Raw genomic sequence first — 16732 nt, 5'->3', positions numbered from 1 at the left:
CTCTTTATCCTAGGAAACTGATGACTTAGGGAGACAATATGACAGAGGGCTAAAAAAATGTCATGTCAGGGAGAAGTGGATGAGGAATGATTATTCTTTTCCTACACAAGGAATAGTGGTTGTCAAATAAAATTATGTGGCAGACTGAAAACAAAAAGGGAAATGAAGCCCTTTAGCATGATATAGATAAGCCTTAGAATTCACTGCTGCTAGATGTTGAAGATAGCAAAAGTTCACAGGTGTTTGAAAAGTAACTACATAAAGTCATGGACTAGAAATCCACCAAGAATTATTAGATACAAAGATAATGCTACTGGCTTAGAATCTGAGAATGAGAATAGGAAATACCATTACATTATTGCTTTACATTTATGTGCCTCTGCATTCTTCCTTTACTTCTCTTCCTTAAACTTCCTTATTGGTCACTTCCAGAAAGACAATACTGGGCTAGGTGAATCTTTTACCTGGCCTGACACACTTGTTTCTGGAAGCCCTATGTTCAACTCATATTTCTCCTCATTTGCTTTTACGCTGAACTACACATACAGTTGAACAGTTAAGAACTTGAAATTTCAGAAGGTAAAAAAAACAGTATGCCCTTCCCTGTCACAACATATTTGGAACTTTCTCCAAACTGAGGGTTTCAGCTGTAAAAATCTGAACAATTGAAAAAGATGTGGACGGATGAAAACTTGAAATATGTCAATGGCTGCTTTAATCTTTCAATAACACAAATCCAGTCAAAAATCCTGGATGTCCTTAACCAAGGGCTAGGTATTGCCATGTGAACTCTACAGTCCCTCTTAGTCCTATGGCTCCTAATTAGGTCACTGTCAGCCTTACCTACTTCTACCCGGGTCTATGTTCAGTCTCTGTTGGGACCATACTTCACTTTGCTAAGCCCTGCAATATCGGTGGGTAAACATTGCTCTGGGGTGCAGGGCTCTGGAATGCATTACATTTAGCAGCAGTTAAGGCCTGAGGGACACTGTTGGAAATGTTGGCTTCAATAATGCTGTCAAGAGTGAAGAGGAAGGCAGTTAGGCTAAACCTAACACCGCACAAAAGTCACAGGATAGTGACATTACTGACAATTAAAGGAGAGAAAACAGGACTGTGAGAGTAAAAATACCCCAGAAAGTCAAGCTCTTTGTCTACCTATACTACAGAATTGTTCTGCTGTGATAAAGTCAGAATAAATTCTGCTTTTCACTGCTCCAGTAAGTGCTTATATATTTACAAAGAAATAACTGTGTTAGTGTTCTTCCTGGTTATGCACTCACATCTTATAATGAAAATAATATATTATAATGTCTTTGTTGTACGATATTGTTCTACAACTGAGAATTAGGTTGTGTTTCATTGTAAGTATTTTCGAAATATACAGATAATTACAGCTTTTACTAACACCACTGAGGCAAATGTGAATTCCCTGGTGGGGTTTTAAGTCTCATCTCAGCATATTTGATGTAGAACAAACATTAAAAGTACTCTAGTATTTTTTTGTCGATGCTTTCCTGAATAAATTCTATTAAAAATATAGATTCTTTTGCTCTTTCATGCAGAAAGTATAGTGAGAACTATTTTAATATTAAAATGACTCATTGAGATGTCAAGGATTAAATTAGAAATATCAACTACCTATCTTTTTCTCATTTCCTTGCAGTTGGTCATAACAATCTGCAAAGAATATATGTGAAGTAAGTAATCTCTACTACCTCCATTCCTGGGTTATGATACAATTTGGCAGATTTTTAGCTCAGTTGCAAAAACCAATGCTGGGCCATACACATTCAGATTGATATGTGGTCCCCAGCAACCACAGGGCAACAATACAAAAAAAAAATGGTAATTTTCTTCAATAAGTAAAAGAAAACTGCATGCATTATGGAAATGAGAATTTAATGCTTTATTTGACTGATGAAGGACAGGTCCAGTTCCTTTTCAGCTACTACACAAAGATATTCTACCATATCAAACAATATCTAAAGTAGACATTTTTGAGTGGAAGAAAAGGTAAATGAAATAGAAAGGGGAGAACTAAAGTCTGAAGCAAAATATTGTCTCTAAGGGAAGACTATTTTTTTTCCTTCCACGTAAACACTTGAATAATTACTCATCAGTTCTCCAAACTGCAAATTTGCAAAAAGCTGTTGAGCATGGCTTTCAGCAGTATAAAGAGCAAAAGCTCTTCAGGGTTTCAATTACATCTTTGCAAGAGCTGTAAAAAATGTAAACATGCAGATTGTTCCAATATATGAAAACACCTTCTTTTACTACTTATTCGTCAAATGGAATAAAGTAGCAGTGACAACCATTGGAAAGTTTTAGATAAATAAAAGACGCTCCAAACTGGGAAAAATACTGTGTTATCAGGTAGCTGCAGCTTTGCTGGGTGAGCTAATTATTCATGTAGAGACATTTTCTAAATGTGTCATTTCAGACAGTAATGGCTTCTAATTCTAGAAAGCCATTTGCCTAGAGCAGTAGCTGCTATGGCTCTAACTTAGAAACAAACCCAGTGCAACCTCCACTATTTTAGCTGAACAAAGGCACTTGGCTCTCACCAAGTATCTCTGTGTCACTAGCACATTTTTATATGCTTCACATGTAGAGCTCTTAACCATAGAATGGCTGGCTTAGAACACTATTAGGTTAATATCAACTTACCCTCCCTGCCCTGATAGGAACATTTGCAACAGAAATAGGCCAGAACTAACAACTGCTATAAAAACATGCCTGGTTTACGGGTAAGTTCAGTCCATGCTCAGCTTTGCAGCTCCTGCCATACCTGTGTGTTATTCATTCTTATACCACTGTATGCCTTAATACTTCAGCAGTATATGCTATTCAAGGAAGTCTTTGCAATCTACTGTTCACAAAAGCATCTTTCTTTAAGCTCAGGTTAACTTCCTCTGAAACTACAGTGGATTTTAAACCTAGGCTTCAGAATAAGCATGTCTGCACACGTTTCCTACATGGAGGTGAATGCAACCCTAAGTCGAAGCGAAGTAAAAAGGATAAAGATGGCATTCTGTGGAAACTCCTTCTCTGAACTCTGTTACCAAAGTCCATCCTCTTTGCCCCTGTCCCATACCAAAAGAGAGCCTTTTGAAGACAAGGGTGACATCTGCTTTCTTTCAGTCCTCAGGTACCTCTCCTGACCACCATGACCTTTCAGAGATGATTGTGAGCAGCCCTAGTCATGGTGTGCACCAGCTCTCTCAGCATTTGTGGATGCGTCCCACAAGGGCCCATGGACTTGTGGATGTCAAGTTTGCTTAGGTGTTCTCTAACCCTATCCTCTTTGACCAAGGGAAAGCCTTCCAACACTCCTTTACCCTGGTCTCTTAGGTCAGAATTCCTGAGGGCTGGTCTTGTCAGTGAAGACTGATGCAAAGAAGGTATTCAGTAACTCTGCCTTCTGTGCATCCTCTGTTAACAGGGTTTCCCTTCCATTTAGTAATGGGCTCACATTATGCTTAGTTTTCTTTTTGTTATTGTTGCATTTGAAAAAGACCTTTTTGTTGTCCTTGACATCCTTGGCCAGATTTAATTCCAGGTGGACTTGGCCTTCCTTGTCTCATTTCTACTTACTCTGACAACATCTCTATATTAATTCTAAGTGGCCTGACCCTGCTTCCATCTCTTGTGCATTTCCTATTTACAGTTGAGTAATGACAGGAGCTCTTTGTTCATCCACACAGGTCTCTTGCCCCCTTTGCCCAATTTCTTGCTCATTGGGATGCATTGTTCTTGAGCCTGGAGGAAGTGATCCTTGAATATTGACCAGCTCTCTTGGACACCCCTTCTCTGCAGGCCCATTCTTATGGGATTCCTCCAAAAAGATCCCTGAAGAAGCTAAAGTTAGCTCTCCTGGAGTCCATGGTTGCAATCTTACTTTCTGTCCTGCTTCCTCCTCTCCCAATACTGAACTCCACAACCTCATGGTCATGGTCCACCATAGCCAAGGCTGCCCCCAACTTCATATCTACAGCAAGGCCTTCTCTGTTTGCTAGTATGAGGTGAAGAGGAACACCATTCCTTGTGGGATCTTACACTGCCTGTGACAGGAAGCTGTCATCAATACTTTCCAGAAACCTCCTGGACTGCTTGTGTTTCCCTGTGTAGCTTCTCCTTGCAGATGTCAGGGTGGTTGAACTCTCCCACAAGAACCAGTGCCTGTGACTTTGATACTGCTTCCAGATGCCTTTAGAAGGCCTCACCCACTTCCTCCTCCTGCTCAGGTGGCCCTTAGCAAACATCCACAACTGTGTCACCCTTACTAGTCTACTCTTTTATCCTAACCCATAAGCTCTTTCTTTTATATAAAAAAACCCACCAGTACTGTGTAGGTTTTTCTACATATGAAAACCAGAACATTCAAATTGCATTTCTTCTAGCAACCTTCCCTGAAGGGAAATCAGGAAGGTAGAATGCTTTTGCATAGATACTTCAAGTGTACTTATTAAAGTGCCTTATTAACCTCACAAGCATAATGCTTTGCCACATATTTAAAAATGGGTTTCTGATACAGTAGTCTGAGATGCTCCATGGGCTTTACTGAGATTCTTATGATCTTATAATTCTAAAATTATTGTCCTGTGTTTATGAAAAGTTTGTGGGATACATACTTCACATTGGGGAAAACATTCAGTATTAGGCAATTGCTATTCCAAAAGAGAGATGCTCTGACAGCAGGAAGATTTTCTTGCTTTACCGAAACCAAGTTATTCAGAACTTCCTCTTCTGTTATTCCATATAAAGTGAACGACTTGCTGATATCAGCCAGTAACTCTTTTATTCCCCTTTCTGCTATAGAAATTAAGATTTAAAGTAATTTCACATTGTCTAAGGATACTAATTTAAAGAAACATTTCTTCCTCTAATTTTCTGTAATTTAATTCTACAAATTAAAAAGTGGGCAGAACATTGAGATATTTAAGAGACTATCAAGGGAAAAATGGAGAGGACAACTGTATGGGTTCTAGTGAGGGAATTATAGACAAAATTATATTTAAAGCTACAATGGGGCCTTCTCTTGAGGAGTAACCTGATGAGAGAGAAGTAAATATTACTTTTAACATTAAAAGTTTGTTATTTATCCAGGAAGTATCAGCCTTCATACAGCATGGGGTGGGGTGGACAGGCAAAGTGTGCAGCCTCTAGGAGCTAAGAGATTGGCACCAGTGACACTCTTACCTGGCCACATGCCTCTACCACAGCTGCAGTTCTGTGTTGTCCCTCTGATTTCCATACCAGTTCATACATACTGGAAGCAGGGCCTCAAAAAAAGCAAATACCAATTTCAGCGAGTGTAAGTCCAGGTAAGAACAAAGGAATGAGTTGTGTGCCACTCCAAAGGGCATATCAGCAATGTTCTTAGGTAACTCTGTAAATGGAGTTTAGGAATAACATAAATAACAGAATATAATGAAGAAGCAACTGCGTCAAAACAGTGCTAGGAAAGATCTGAGAAAATACTCTTCAGGTATATCCTCTAGATATTTTCTAGACTTGTACCACGGTAGATAGAATGAGACGAAACAGTGAAAACACAAAGTAACACAATGGAATAAATTCCCACTAGCTGCATATCACGACACCTGTAAAAATAGTATACTTCTAAATCCTAGGTTACAGGTTCATCAAATGAATGTAAATGTAAAGTCCTGAATGTAAAAGAGAATACTGGGGTTTTTTTCTAAATTGTCATTAGCATTCTGTAGTGATAGCACCTTTGTTGAGATCAGCAGGAGTTAAAGTACATTCTGGATAGGATCCAGATAGTTGCTATTAAAAAGTCATAAAGTCTAAAATGGAAAGAGAAGGCTATCACGATTTGTATAAATCAAAAGCTATAAATTCCAAGTACTGTACTAATTCCATTGTATAAATTTAATAAGTTAAAGAAAAAGAACACAAGGAAAGTAGTAGTCAGTATGATTACAAATTAAATTATTTAATTTTATTTGGAACAATGTGAAAAATTGTATGTATTTCTATACTAGATGGAATTTGTAGGTTTGTTCAGGAAAAGTATAAATATTTTGCTCTTTTTTTCTGTTAAGAATATTGACCAATTTCCCTTCTGAGACTAATCCAAAAAATATGAGTAACGAGTATTTTTTTCAATTGGGTCTGGCCAATTTACATCTGGTGTCTTTATAAGCCTGTGTAATTACTAAAGCAGCCTTCTCAGAAATTCTCAGATTCCTGGGGGAGCTCCAAAGGGCTGGAAAAAAATACAGACTGTTTGAAGACCGTGGTTAAAAAAAAAAAATTGAGTAATTTAGGAACTTTAGGCCTGCCAATCTGACAATCAATCCTTAGCCATCCATTTATCTAGTTGAAAACTACTTATCCAATGTAATAACTAGTGGAAATGATACTGAACATTTTTGCGTCACAGTAATGTCCATCAAGACTGAAGTGTAGAAAATAGATCCACTTGTACTAGTTTTTGCTTTGCTCTTTAGTTGTTAGAAGTTAAAATGTGGCATAATGTTTAATAAGAAAACATCTTATGCACTGACATGCATTTTGACTGATAACTGGGACAGCATTCAGGGAACAGAATGCAGGTGCTCACAGTCATGGTTTACTGAACATAAACTCCAGTGATGCTTAAATCCCTTGGTCTGCCAATGCAGACCTTGGATAAATGAACGGAAAAAAACAGAGGATGGGACAATTTTACTTTGTTTTGGTGCATTCCCTTACTAGACTGAACAGTATCTGAAATCAGAACTTCTAAAGATGTTGATAAATTGAAGAGCATTTAGAGAAGAGACAGAAAATTACTAAAGAACTGAAAAACATGCCTTACTGACAGACCACAGGAGCTCACTGTGTTTAGTTATCAGGCTATTTCTCCGGGTAGTAGTAAGTTTATTATGCTGTCAACCAGTTCAGGGAGCTGATCTGGCTGAAAGCTGACCTGCCTTTTCCTGTTTGCTTATTTAAGGTTTTCATCTGCACCAGGTCTCTGAACTGGTCCACCCCATGGCCACATAAGCAGCGCCAACACAAAACTGGTTACAGGGACAAGTGGCAGGGAACTGAAGGAAAAGACAGGACAGTTCATCCTCAGATCTAGACCAACTGAACTGCATCTGTACATATCCTCCCACAGAAGGTTCTCTACAGCCTCATGCTGTAAGCGAAAAAGACATTACAGACTCTTCTGGGTGGAAGCTAAAGCTGGTGACATTCACACCAGAATAATTAGTCAGGCATTGTGATGTCTTCTTTTGCACAAGCGTTATCGTCCATGAGATTAGATGACAGCCTAGGAGATTTCACTGCCTGATGTATAGACATTGCTGGGGGAAGCCCTGCAGTGAATGCTATGCTGCACAGCAGATCACGTGATCTGGATGTTTCTTTCTGTCCTCAAACCCTAGGAGGCGATGTGTTGAAAAACATCCAATCTGGTAATCGTCAAGCTGAAATTCTTCTTCCAGAAACAGAAACGTTATGGCATTTGTATACATAGACTCTTCCTCTAACATTTTCTAAAGAAACTGGACTGTTTGTGCCAGTTACCTACAGCTGAGTGCTCTTCAGCCTCTAACATGACACAAACTAGTCCAAGTGGATAAATATGCTAATAAAAACTAATAAAGCCATTGCTCTCACCTACAACAGAAATTTGCCTTTACCCAGTGTTCTTGTAGTTTATTCAGCACTTTTCATGGTTTATTTAGACCACAAAATTTTGAAGAAATGTAAAACTTTTTAACTGGAAATAAGCTATTAGACAGTCTACTGTAAACAGCTAAATCTTTCCCATATTCCAACCATACCTTGAGACAGCAGATAAAGTGCAGACTGTGAAAGCAAACCCTGGAAATAAGTGGGTCAGAAGTCTAATGGAGAAGTGCCAGTTTGTGGCTGTTTGGCTGCACAGAGCTTGCCAGAATACAAATGCTGCCCCTTTATTCAGACAAGGCACCAGCAGCAAGACCATGCTGGCTCAGGGACTACTGACCTACCTTGGTCATGGCCAGGAAAGAAACAAGGCAGAAGGGGCAGCTGTGGTCAGGGCCAGTGGGTCATTCTGGGTCAACCAGCAGCCCACCCAGCTTGGTTCTGACAAGGGACCATGGCAGGAAGGGATTGCCTTGGAGCACTTGTGAGTTACTGCAAGACCTCCTAGTGCTTGCAGCTTTCTGAAATACTCATGCCTTGAGCTGTCAGCTATAGGAAGATGTGGAAGTGACTTTTACAAGGTGGGGAAAATTAGGAGTGTTTGTACAAGACTAAAAATTTGGGAAAAAAAATGCATAATCTGGATCCTTTACTAAAAAAGAAAAAAAAAAGAAAAAAAAAAAGTCACATTCCTGGAAGAGTCTCTCCCCTTTTAGAGGGAAAAAACTTTAACTTCAGGCTTCTAATAATCATGGACTTTGCTGTAATATGAGGAGAGACACTGTCACTTAGCTATTTGGAAAATCTGAGTCAAAACCAAACTACATCCAAATCTACAGAAGTCTACATAGTTATGAATATATACTTTGCTAAAGGACCACTTAAAAATTGTGAGTGTGACCCTAAAGTTCTGCCATGACCAGAAAAACAGGCAAAACTGAAGTAGTAACATTTTAGGTTATTTCAGTTAACTATGAAACCAAAAAGAAAGGTTGTTCCCATCACACCAGCACTGCATTCCCTGATGAAGACGGTGGGAGAGGACTGGAGGAAAGGGTTTTTTCTTTGTTTTACTTTTTTTTTTTAATAACAGCCTGCTCCTTAATAAATTAACTAATGTTCCGACTTTACCCCAAAATTACAAATGAAAAACATAGATCATGTGCTCTTTATCAATGGAGCTGTTCTCTTAATTGCAGTCTTACCCTCTTTGGCTGAACTTCAGTGAATTAACACTTACTTAAATTTTAGTTTGAGAAAATTGTTAAGCTGCAAAAGCTAATTCAGAGGCGATATGGAGCTGGGCCTTCTAACCTTAGTGATGCTATGATTCCTATAAGCTCCTATATAAACTTCCCTACCTTTCGCATTATGTTGAATTAAAAAGGATGATAAAATATTAACCCACATCTGTCCATCTCCCTAGGCAAGGTGTACTGCTAACATTGTCATTTCCCAGCAGCTAAACACTGAGCTTTTTTGAAGGAGAAAAAAAAAAAAAAACCCACAAACATTTCCTTCAGCCAGATGATATCAAATAAAACCTAGAACAAACAAATGTCATCAAGGACTATAGCTTTTTGGGGCAGGTTGGGTTTGCAAGCTAGGAGTAATGTGTGAGTGTATTACTTGGATTATAGAGAAAAATATCTTTGATTTCTTTTGATACCAAGAAATTCCCCCAAAATGCATGAGGCTGCTCCCATTTTGTGCAAGGATTTTTCCTAGCTCTTATTTCCTCACAAAGAAATAGACTTCCTTCAAATCCCTGACTCACTGTTGCCAACAACTTCGATGGAAGTATCAAATGCTCCAGTGTGTGCTAAAAAACTTGTAGAACAAGGAATGTCTAACAGAATTTAATTTTATTCCAGTTTGAACACAGTGGAGACTGGAATGGGAAAGAAATGTGATAATTTGACCAACCATGGCTTTGACTGGCTCAGCAGTTGCGCTGTGTATTTCCAACAGACAACTTGCAATATTGGTATTACTACTTCAGCAGTCATACATAAAAGTTTTGTTTGGCAGCAGGGGAAAAACACATGCAGCTCACTTTAATGAAAAACAAAATTAGCATTCAGTTTCATAAAACTAAATGCTAGTACTTTCTAAATAAATAACACACTAGCACTAATATTTCAGTAAAACTATACTGAAGATTTCCTACAATAAAAAAAAAACCACAAAAACAACTCTGAGGCAAATCTAGCCTTCAGAAGATATTTTCCTACACATTTTGATCCATTTCTGCCAGCCAAAAGTGCAGAAATCCCAAAAGCTCCATATTCATAACAAAAAGCTTCTCCACCAAAGTTACCAACAGGTTTAAGATAAGCAGTCAAGAAGGGCTGGTATAATAAGGCTCAAAGCTGCTCTAGCTACACTTGGAAATGCTGCAGAAATTTGGAGTCTGTAAGTCTTTTTAAGACATTCTAGTGCACCCATTTCCTTGACTTGAGTGGCCACTGTCACAACAGTGTGTGACTGCTTGCCTCCTCAGTCTACAGGGATTTAGTACAACTGGACTATATAGACAGTGCCAGGCATTAATTACAGTATTCTGTTAGCCTTGTTTCCTAAGGAAATACGGCTCATACACTCGTATTGTCCATTTGAGTGGACATCTGTCCCCCTTAACAACCTCTGACTTGATGGGTAACTTCAAATACAATCAAAAGAACCAAAAAAACCTCACAGCTGTTACATTCTTACAAATTTGATGAATACTGCTGGCTGGGTAAAGGAAAGAAAGGAAAAAACCTGTAGTTCACTGAAGGAGGGAGCTAAAATTCAGCCATAACCTTCAGCCTAACAGAAGGTGGCTCTGTCAAGGAGTGTACCATCTTTTTCCATGTAAAAGTGAAATAAAATGGGTGGGGGTGAGCAGAGTAGTTGAAGCGGTAGTACAAAGAAAATGAGACCTAAATCTTCAGAAAGGCAGACTCAAAGTATTGTTCCTCATGGAACAATCTCCCTTCTTGTATTATTGCATGATAACAAAGCTCTCAAATACTATCAAGCTGTCAAATAAAAGAGTTAACTAAACTTCCTTCAGCTGGTTCCTCTGCATTATAACCATGCTAGCCAAGAAAAAACAGGCACTTCACACATGTGGATTGTACTAACAATTCACTACTAATTTTCTATGAACCTGACCACAAGTTTGTAATAGTTTGCTAGAGATCACAGGGTAGCTAATGAGAATTTCTAAATGCATTTATCTCAAATCACGTATTATCTTACCTATTAATGCTTCTTTCATTAAATGAACCCTATATTCCATGTTATTATCCTCTGGCTTCATTAAAAAAATCAACACTTTACTTCAGCATGACTCGGTGCCACTCAAATTACACTGCTTAATCACTATGTCTTCCTGAGGACTGACTGACCAGTACTACAAGAATTTTCTGCAATGCTTAAAAGGAAATTGTGCAGTCTGAGCATTATACATTTCTGTTTTTCTTGCCACCAGTGTTACTAGAGATCCCTATTCACATAATTTTCTTTGCTCTGTGTTTCTGCGTTACATATCAGTTTGGAGTCTTTGCTGAAGTTATGAATATGATACTGTGGAACAACATCTTTACCGAGAATAAAAAGGACAGCATAAACCACGCAATTGAGTTAATATTTAAAGAACAAAATTTAATTTGGTATGCAACTTTTTCCTAGGAGGATCTTTATTTTCAATTCTATACATGGGAAAATAAGAATGAATAAGTGGCTCATTATCTACATGTATAAAAATATAGACATCCTAATCAAGCATAGGCAAAGTTACCCTTCATGATATGCATCACCGAAAAGACCTATGCCTTAACTTCTAATTAAAAGAAAGACTGCCTTTGTAGGGGACTTAACAGCACTTATAAACGCTACTGCATTCCTCCATAAGTACGTGAACTGCGAACAACCGCTACAAAATATATATGGGACTCCAGTATTGTGCCTTTAGATTTTTGTCCTTTTTCATGCCAACAAGTTAGCAGAGTCACCGTGTTTATCCGTTCTTTGAGCTTTCAATACAAGAGACCAGCAAAACTCAGTGACTTTGCCATGGGCATTTTTCCTTTTAAAAAATGTACAGAGATTACTAAGTAATGTTTCAGAAAAATATCATTTTCTGTGGCAAACCACCAAATGACTATTACATTTATGGCACCATCATTTTTAGTCTACTGATGATACTGATAATGAGTTACAGTAAACAAAGGGCCCCATTTTTTAACACTAATAACACTTAAAGTTTTTAGCACAAACACAAAGATTAAAAAAAATCATCTGTTTATATTACATCCATTTTTACTTAAAATATGAGAATTTTTGGGTCATCTGCCCGCAAATGGATAGGCAATTATTAATCAAAATACAGGCAATCTTCGTTTTAGAGATGCATTCAGCCACCTGGAAGTTTAGTTACAATTCACATTCAAGCAAGTATGTCATCAATTTCAATTCTACAAGCTGATGATACTCATATTCAGTTTTTCCATAGAAACAGGTATAAGAAACCAGTAAAACATTACCATATTATGTACATAACATAATGTGTAAATGCTAAGCTAGATATATTATGAAATCCTGTAGCGCTAAAATGATTAAAAAACTAAATGATTCATGTAAAATGTTTATATACTGTATATATATGTACATTAAATCACAAGCTATTCATAGCTTCTATGATGGATTTAGTAAGATACCAGGTTCTTAAAAAAAGAAAGATATCTAGAGCGAATTTGAACACTTTACTGAAAACTGATTTTATACAAAATCTTAAAAAACGTACTTCAGAGTTACTTAACAGAAACTAGAAAAAGACAGTCGTTATTCTTGAGAATGGCACTGTAAAGACCTAGTAGCTGTGATCAATGTCCTTTCACTTGTGGTATGAGTAAGTTAAGCACAAAGAAATCATCTCAGAGTAAGGCATAGGACAAATAGGCTTCACTCCCATCTTCAGGTGTATTGGCCTCTCACTGTATCTTATTGCTCATCTAATTTGGCAGGTATACATTTCTTTGCTTTTAAAAATACTCCATAATACAACTATCTACAATTGGACAGTACCCAGTGCTTTCATATGCACATCTTCAATTTAATCATATCAATAAACAACCTTGCTAATATTAAAAAAAAAAAGCCATGGTGATGAAAATTTTTTTCAGTTTTATGCAGTTGTGCACACGCTTAATGAAAGACAAAGGGGTGAATGCAGAGACTGAGCACTGAAACTTGATAGAAATGTAGCTATAGCTCTTTTCAAAGAAATTAAGGTTTAAAAAAAAACCTACTATGAAATTCTTTGGTTAGAATATAAATGCTAGCAGTATTTCTAAATTTGGAGTTAGAACAATTTATTATTCAAGAGTTTTAAAAACACAACTTCAAGCCTTTAATATGTACCACTAAATTCTTCGACACTTCACATATATTTAGGCTATTTTTCCGTGATGGTCTGAACAGACAATACAAATTCTTAAATCAAGTTTAGGTTTTTAAAGGAAAGTGCTTTTGTACTCCAGATTTCAAGAATTTATTAAAAAGAGCTGGTCCATCTTCCCTACCGTAAAACCTGCTGCTCAGATGATCTGTTCCAAAGCAGATTACGACTGCTTCCTCCGGGAGAGACTGTTAGACAGCAGTAACAAAATACAGCTCAAAAGGGGTAATTTCCCCTGAAGAAAGTTGGCATCATTCTTGTTTTTCTAAGGACAGGGCTCAATCCTGTCCTAAGAAGCACTAAGTTTCTCTAGGAAGAGGAACATAGCAGTGTCAGTGGTAGTACTGCCATGAAACTAAGAAACTGGTTCTTTAAGAAGTGATGTTGTCATCAATTCTGTTGGCTTGAGAGTTTTACAGCACTAACATGACAAAAAATAATACACAGGGTGCTCTTGATTACATTTATAATGTACATCTGCATTAATTCAAGGTATGAGATTTCAGCTTCCCAGGAAGCAGGTCCTACTTTTACTCTGGCAAGCCTGGCTTCATCTCACTCCCATCATTTTGAGGATGTTTAAGGAAATATGCATTGAGACTTCTATGCATATTATAGACAGCAACTGCAAAAGAATTATAAGGATTTCAGACCACCCATGAAAGTTACGATTCACAAGCACTGTAATTTTGCAAAGTGTCATTGTTTTACCTCTCAATGGAATAAACATGTCTCTGAGGACACTTTATAGTTCAAACGGCTGGTTATCCAGCAAACTTGTCCTTTCACATCAGCCTTACATGCTTGCTGCACAGGCCCTGGTCCAGTTTAACAGCTTGGAGAGAGGAGTTCAGAGATACAGGGGGAGCAGAGAGGGGAGATGGAAGCAATCAGTTGTGAAGGGCATGCCTCCTCCAGAATTACTCATCTCTACAGATAAAGTATGAGCCAGTGCAAACCCCTCAGAGTCAGGCATCACTTCTATGTGACAGTCTTTCACAGACAGACATGACTTTGTTGGGGGGGGGTTAAAATGGACCATTTTGGGTCTGCCCAACAAGGGTCTTGGGATAAGAAGAGACAGCCATTTGTCATGCCATCTCCAACAGAAGTTGCTTTTGAGCAACTCAGATCAGTTTCTCAGCCCCTAAGTGGATGGTTTTTAAAACAGCCCACCCTGCCAGAGCTATACCTCAGCTCTGTGCGTGGTGAGGGGCAGGGACTGGGCACACCTGCACACTTTCGTGGGACGGGTACTTGTCTACTCCCAGTATCTCTAGCCTTCCTCGTAACCAACACAGGTACTGGGAGATGCGGGAGGGAGGATAATGGTGCGAGCCGGGCTATGGTGACTGATTAGGGACGTGGTGGCCAAGCAGGGACATTGCAGCCGAGGCACAATACAGTGACCTCCCGCCCCTAGGGCCGTCAGGAGGTGCTGCAAGAGGGGTGAGGGCTGCGCTGGGGCTGACGCGCCCTGCGCATGAAGGCAGACACCGGGGTGAGGAAAGCACAGGGGGACACGGGCCCCCTCCACATCCTCCTCCTTCAGGCATGGGAGGGGACCTTGGGTGCGAGGGTGTGCAGGGGCCTCTGCCTTGTCCCCCCGCCACGGGCTGGGCGGATGCTCAGTCCCGGCAGAAGACATACTCGGTGTAGCTGGTCCAGATCTTGTCATCGGCAGGACCACCCTGCTCGGGGGCGAAGGCGCAGGTGCCAGTGGAGGAGCAGGCGGCCATGCGGAAGCCGGCCTCGGAGAGTCGGTCGAAGGCTTGCTCGAGGAAGTTGAACTTGAGGTAGTAGCGGGCGGTGTAGCGCTCGGGAGGGCGGTCAGGGTCGCGGCTCTCGTTCAGCGTCTCCCCGAAGACCTCCTTGGCCAGGGCCGTCTTGCCGCAGACAGTGATGCGGGCCACCCGCCGGAACTTTGCGTCGGCCTGTGCCTCCCGCCCGATGGTGTAGGAGCCCCGGTAGCCGATGGTGATGTAGCCCGAGCGCCGCCCGCCCGCCCCGTCCAGCGACTGCGAGGGCGTGAGCAGCGGCCCGCCCGAGGGGCTGCGGCTGGCGGTAGGTGACGGAGCGGACGCCACGGCCCCGCCGCTTCCTTCCAGCGGCTCGGCCTCCAGGTAGCCGAGAAGCGGCGGCGGCGGCTCTTCGGCGCAGATGGAGCCGTCGCGGTGCAGGGCGGCGGGGCGGGCGGCGACGGCCCGAGGCTGCGCCAGGCGGCGAGCCAGGTCGGGCAGCTGGAAGTACTCGGCCTCCCGCTGGAGGCGGCTGCGCTCAGGGAAGTGCTCGGGCAGCACCAGCTGCAGGTCCCGCAGGTAGTCCAGGATGTAGCGGAAGAGGAAGCCGTCGCGGTCGAGGAAGAAGCGGCCCTTGCTGTCCCGGGGCAGCTCGCTGGGCTGTTGCTGCGAGAACATGCGCCAGAGCAGCGAGTCGCGCACCGAGACCACGGTGCAGCGCCGCGTCACGTACACCTGCCCGCCCACGTTCAGCTCCACGATCTCCGGGAAGGACGACCAGCCGCCCGTGGCCGCTGCCACCGCCCCGCTCCCCGGCGCCCCGCTCCCCGCAGCCGGCGAAACGCCGCCGCCGTTGGGCAGCCCGCGGGCGCTGTCCGCCAGGGCCATACCGGAGGGAGCCCGCCGCCGGCGGGGAGCCCACGCCCTTCCTCCTCCTGCTCTTCCTCCGGCCGCCTGGGCTACGGCACGGCCGTCGCCCTCGAGGGAGCGCGCAGCCCTCCGCTGCTGCCCGCCGGAGCCTCCCGCCCCGTCTGCCGCCGGAGCCGCTCTGCCGCTGCGTTCCCCGCTGCCGGACGAGCTCCTCCGTCGGGCTGCGAATGGAAAGCCCCGGCGGCGGCGGCGGAGCCGTGTTTATGTATCGCGGCCGCACCTCGCGGGAGGCGTGGGAGGCTGGCGGGAGGCAGAGCCGAGCGCACGGGGAGGGGAAGGGGACGGCCCTGCATTGACGCAGGGTCCCCCTTCATCGTCCTCCGCCCCCCCCCCCCCCCCCCCCCCCCCGCACACAGCGCTGCCCCGGGGCTCTTTCCCCGGTTGCGGGGGGACCCTTTCCGCGCACGGTGCGCGGCCGCCGGGCTTCCCTGGCCGTGGAGGAGCACCGCGGTGCACGGCCAGCGGAGATAAAACCTTGGGTGGGCCGCCTCCCTCCCTGCCTCCCCTAACCCCTCCGAGCTCGCTCCCCGACTTCTCCGAGGCGTCTTGTCTTTTCGCAGGCAAGAAAACCCCTCTGTTCGCCCCGGGTAGCTGGAGCGAGGAAGCGGCAGGACTGCTGCCCCGCTGAAGGAGCTGTGCTGTACCCCTGCTAATACTTCTAAGGCTTGTCCAAACCCTCGCCAAGTGAGACCCCCGACGAGGTAACCATGTACCCTCTGTCCTGTCGGCTTTGCAGGGGAAAACGCGAGCGTGCGTTGCTGCCCGCGCTCGCCTCACCCGGGTCCCCGGCCCGTTTCTGGCTTGCAGGACACCCGCATCACTACGCAGATTTTTAATGCCCATAAGGACTCCGTGAAAACCTCCCGCCGATCCGTATTTTCGGAGGGAGACTCGGCGGGTCGCACCGTCGGATGGCAGCAAGAGCGCCGTTCTAGGGGTGCCCCACCGCCGGGAACCGGCTTCC

General features: G+C 42.6%; 1 protein-coding gene across 1 annotated transcript; it reads right to left on the bottom strand.

Annotated features, from left to right (window-relative positions):
- Nucleotides 1-11278: 11278 nt before the first annotated feature.
- On the bottom strand, nt 11279-16013 carry KCTD12 (potassium channel tetramerization domain containing 12). Its single transcript, XM_027646467.1, has one exon. The coding sequence runs from the start codon at nt 15724-15726 to the stop codon at nt 14728-14730; it is 999 nt and encodes a 332-aa protein (XP_027502268.1). The 5' UTR covers nt 15727-16013; the 3' UTR covers nt 11279-14727.
- Nucleotides 16014-16732: the final 719 nt, after the last annotated feature.

The sequence above is a fragment of the Corapipo altera genome, unplaced genomic scaffold (assembly GCF_003945725.1).
Source record: "Corapipo altera isolate COAL_440 unplaced genomic scaffold, ASM394572v1 0, whole genome shotgun sequence".
Lineage (NCBI taxonomy): Eukaryota > Metazoa > Chordata > Aves > Passeriformes > Pipridae > Corapipo > Corapipo altera.
Note: the sequence above shows the minus strand (reverse complement) of the source record. Positions and strands in the feature narration are given on the sequence as shown.

Excerpts from the sequence above, each read along its gene's own strand:
- KCTD12 (XM_027646467.1), bottom strand. The coding sequence starts at position 15,726 with ATGGCCCTGGCGGACAGCGCCCGCGGGCTGCCCAACGGCGGCGGCGTT.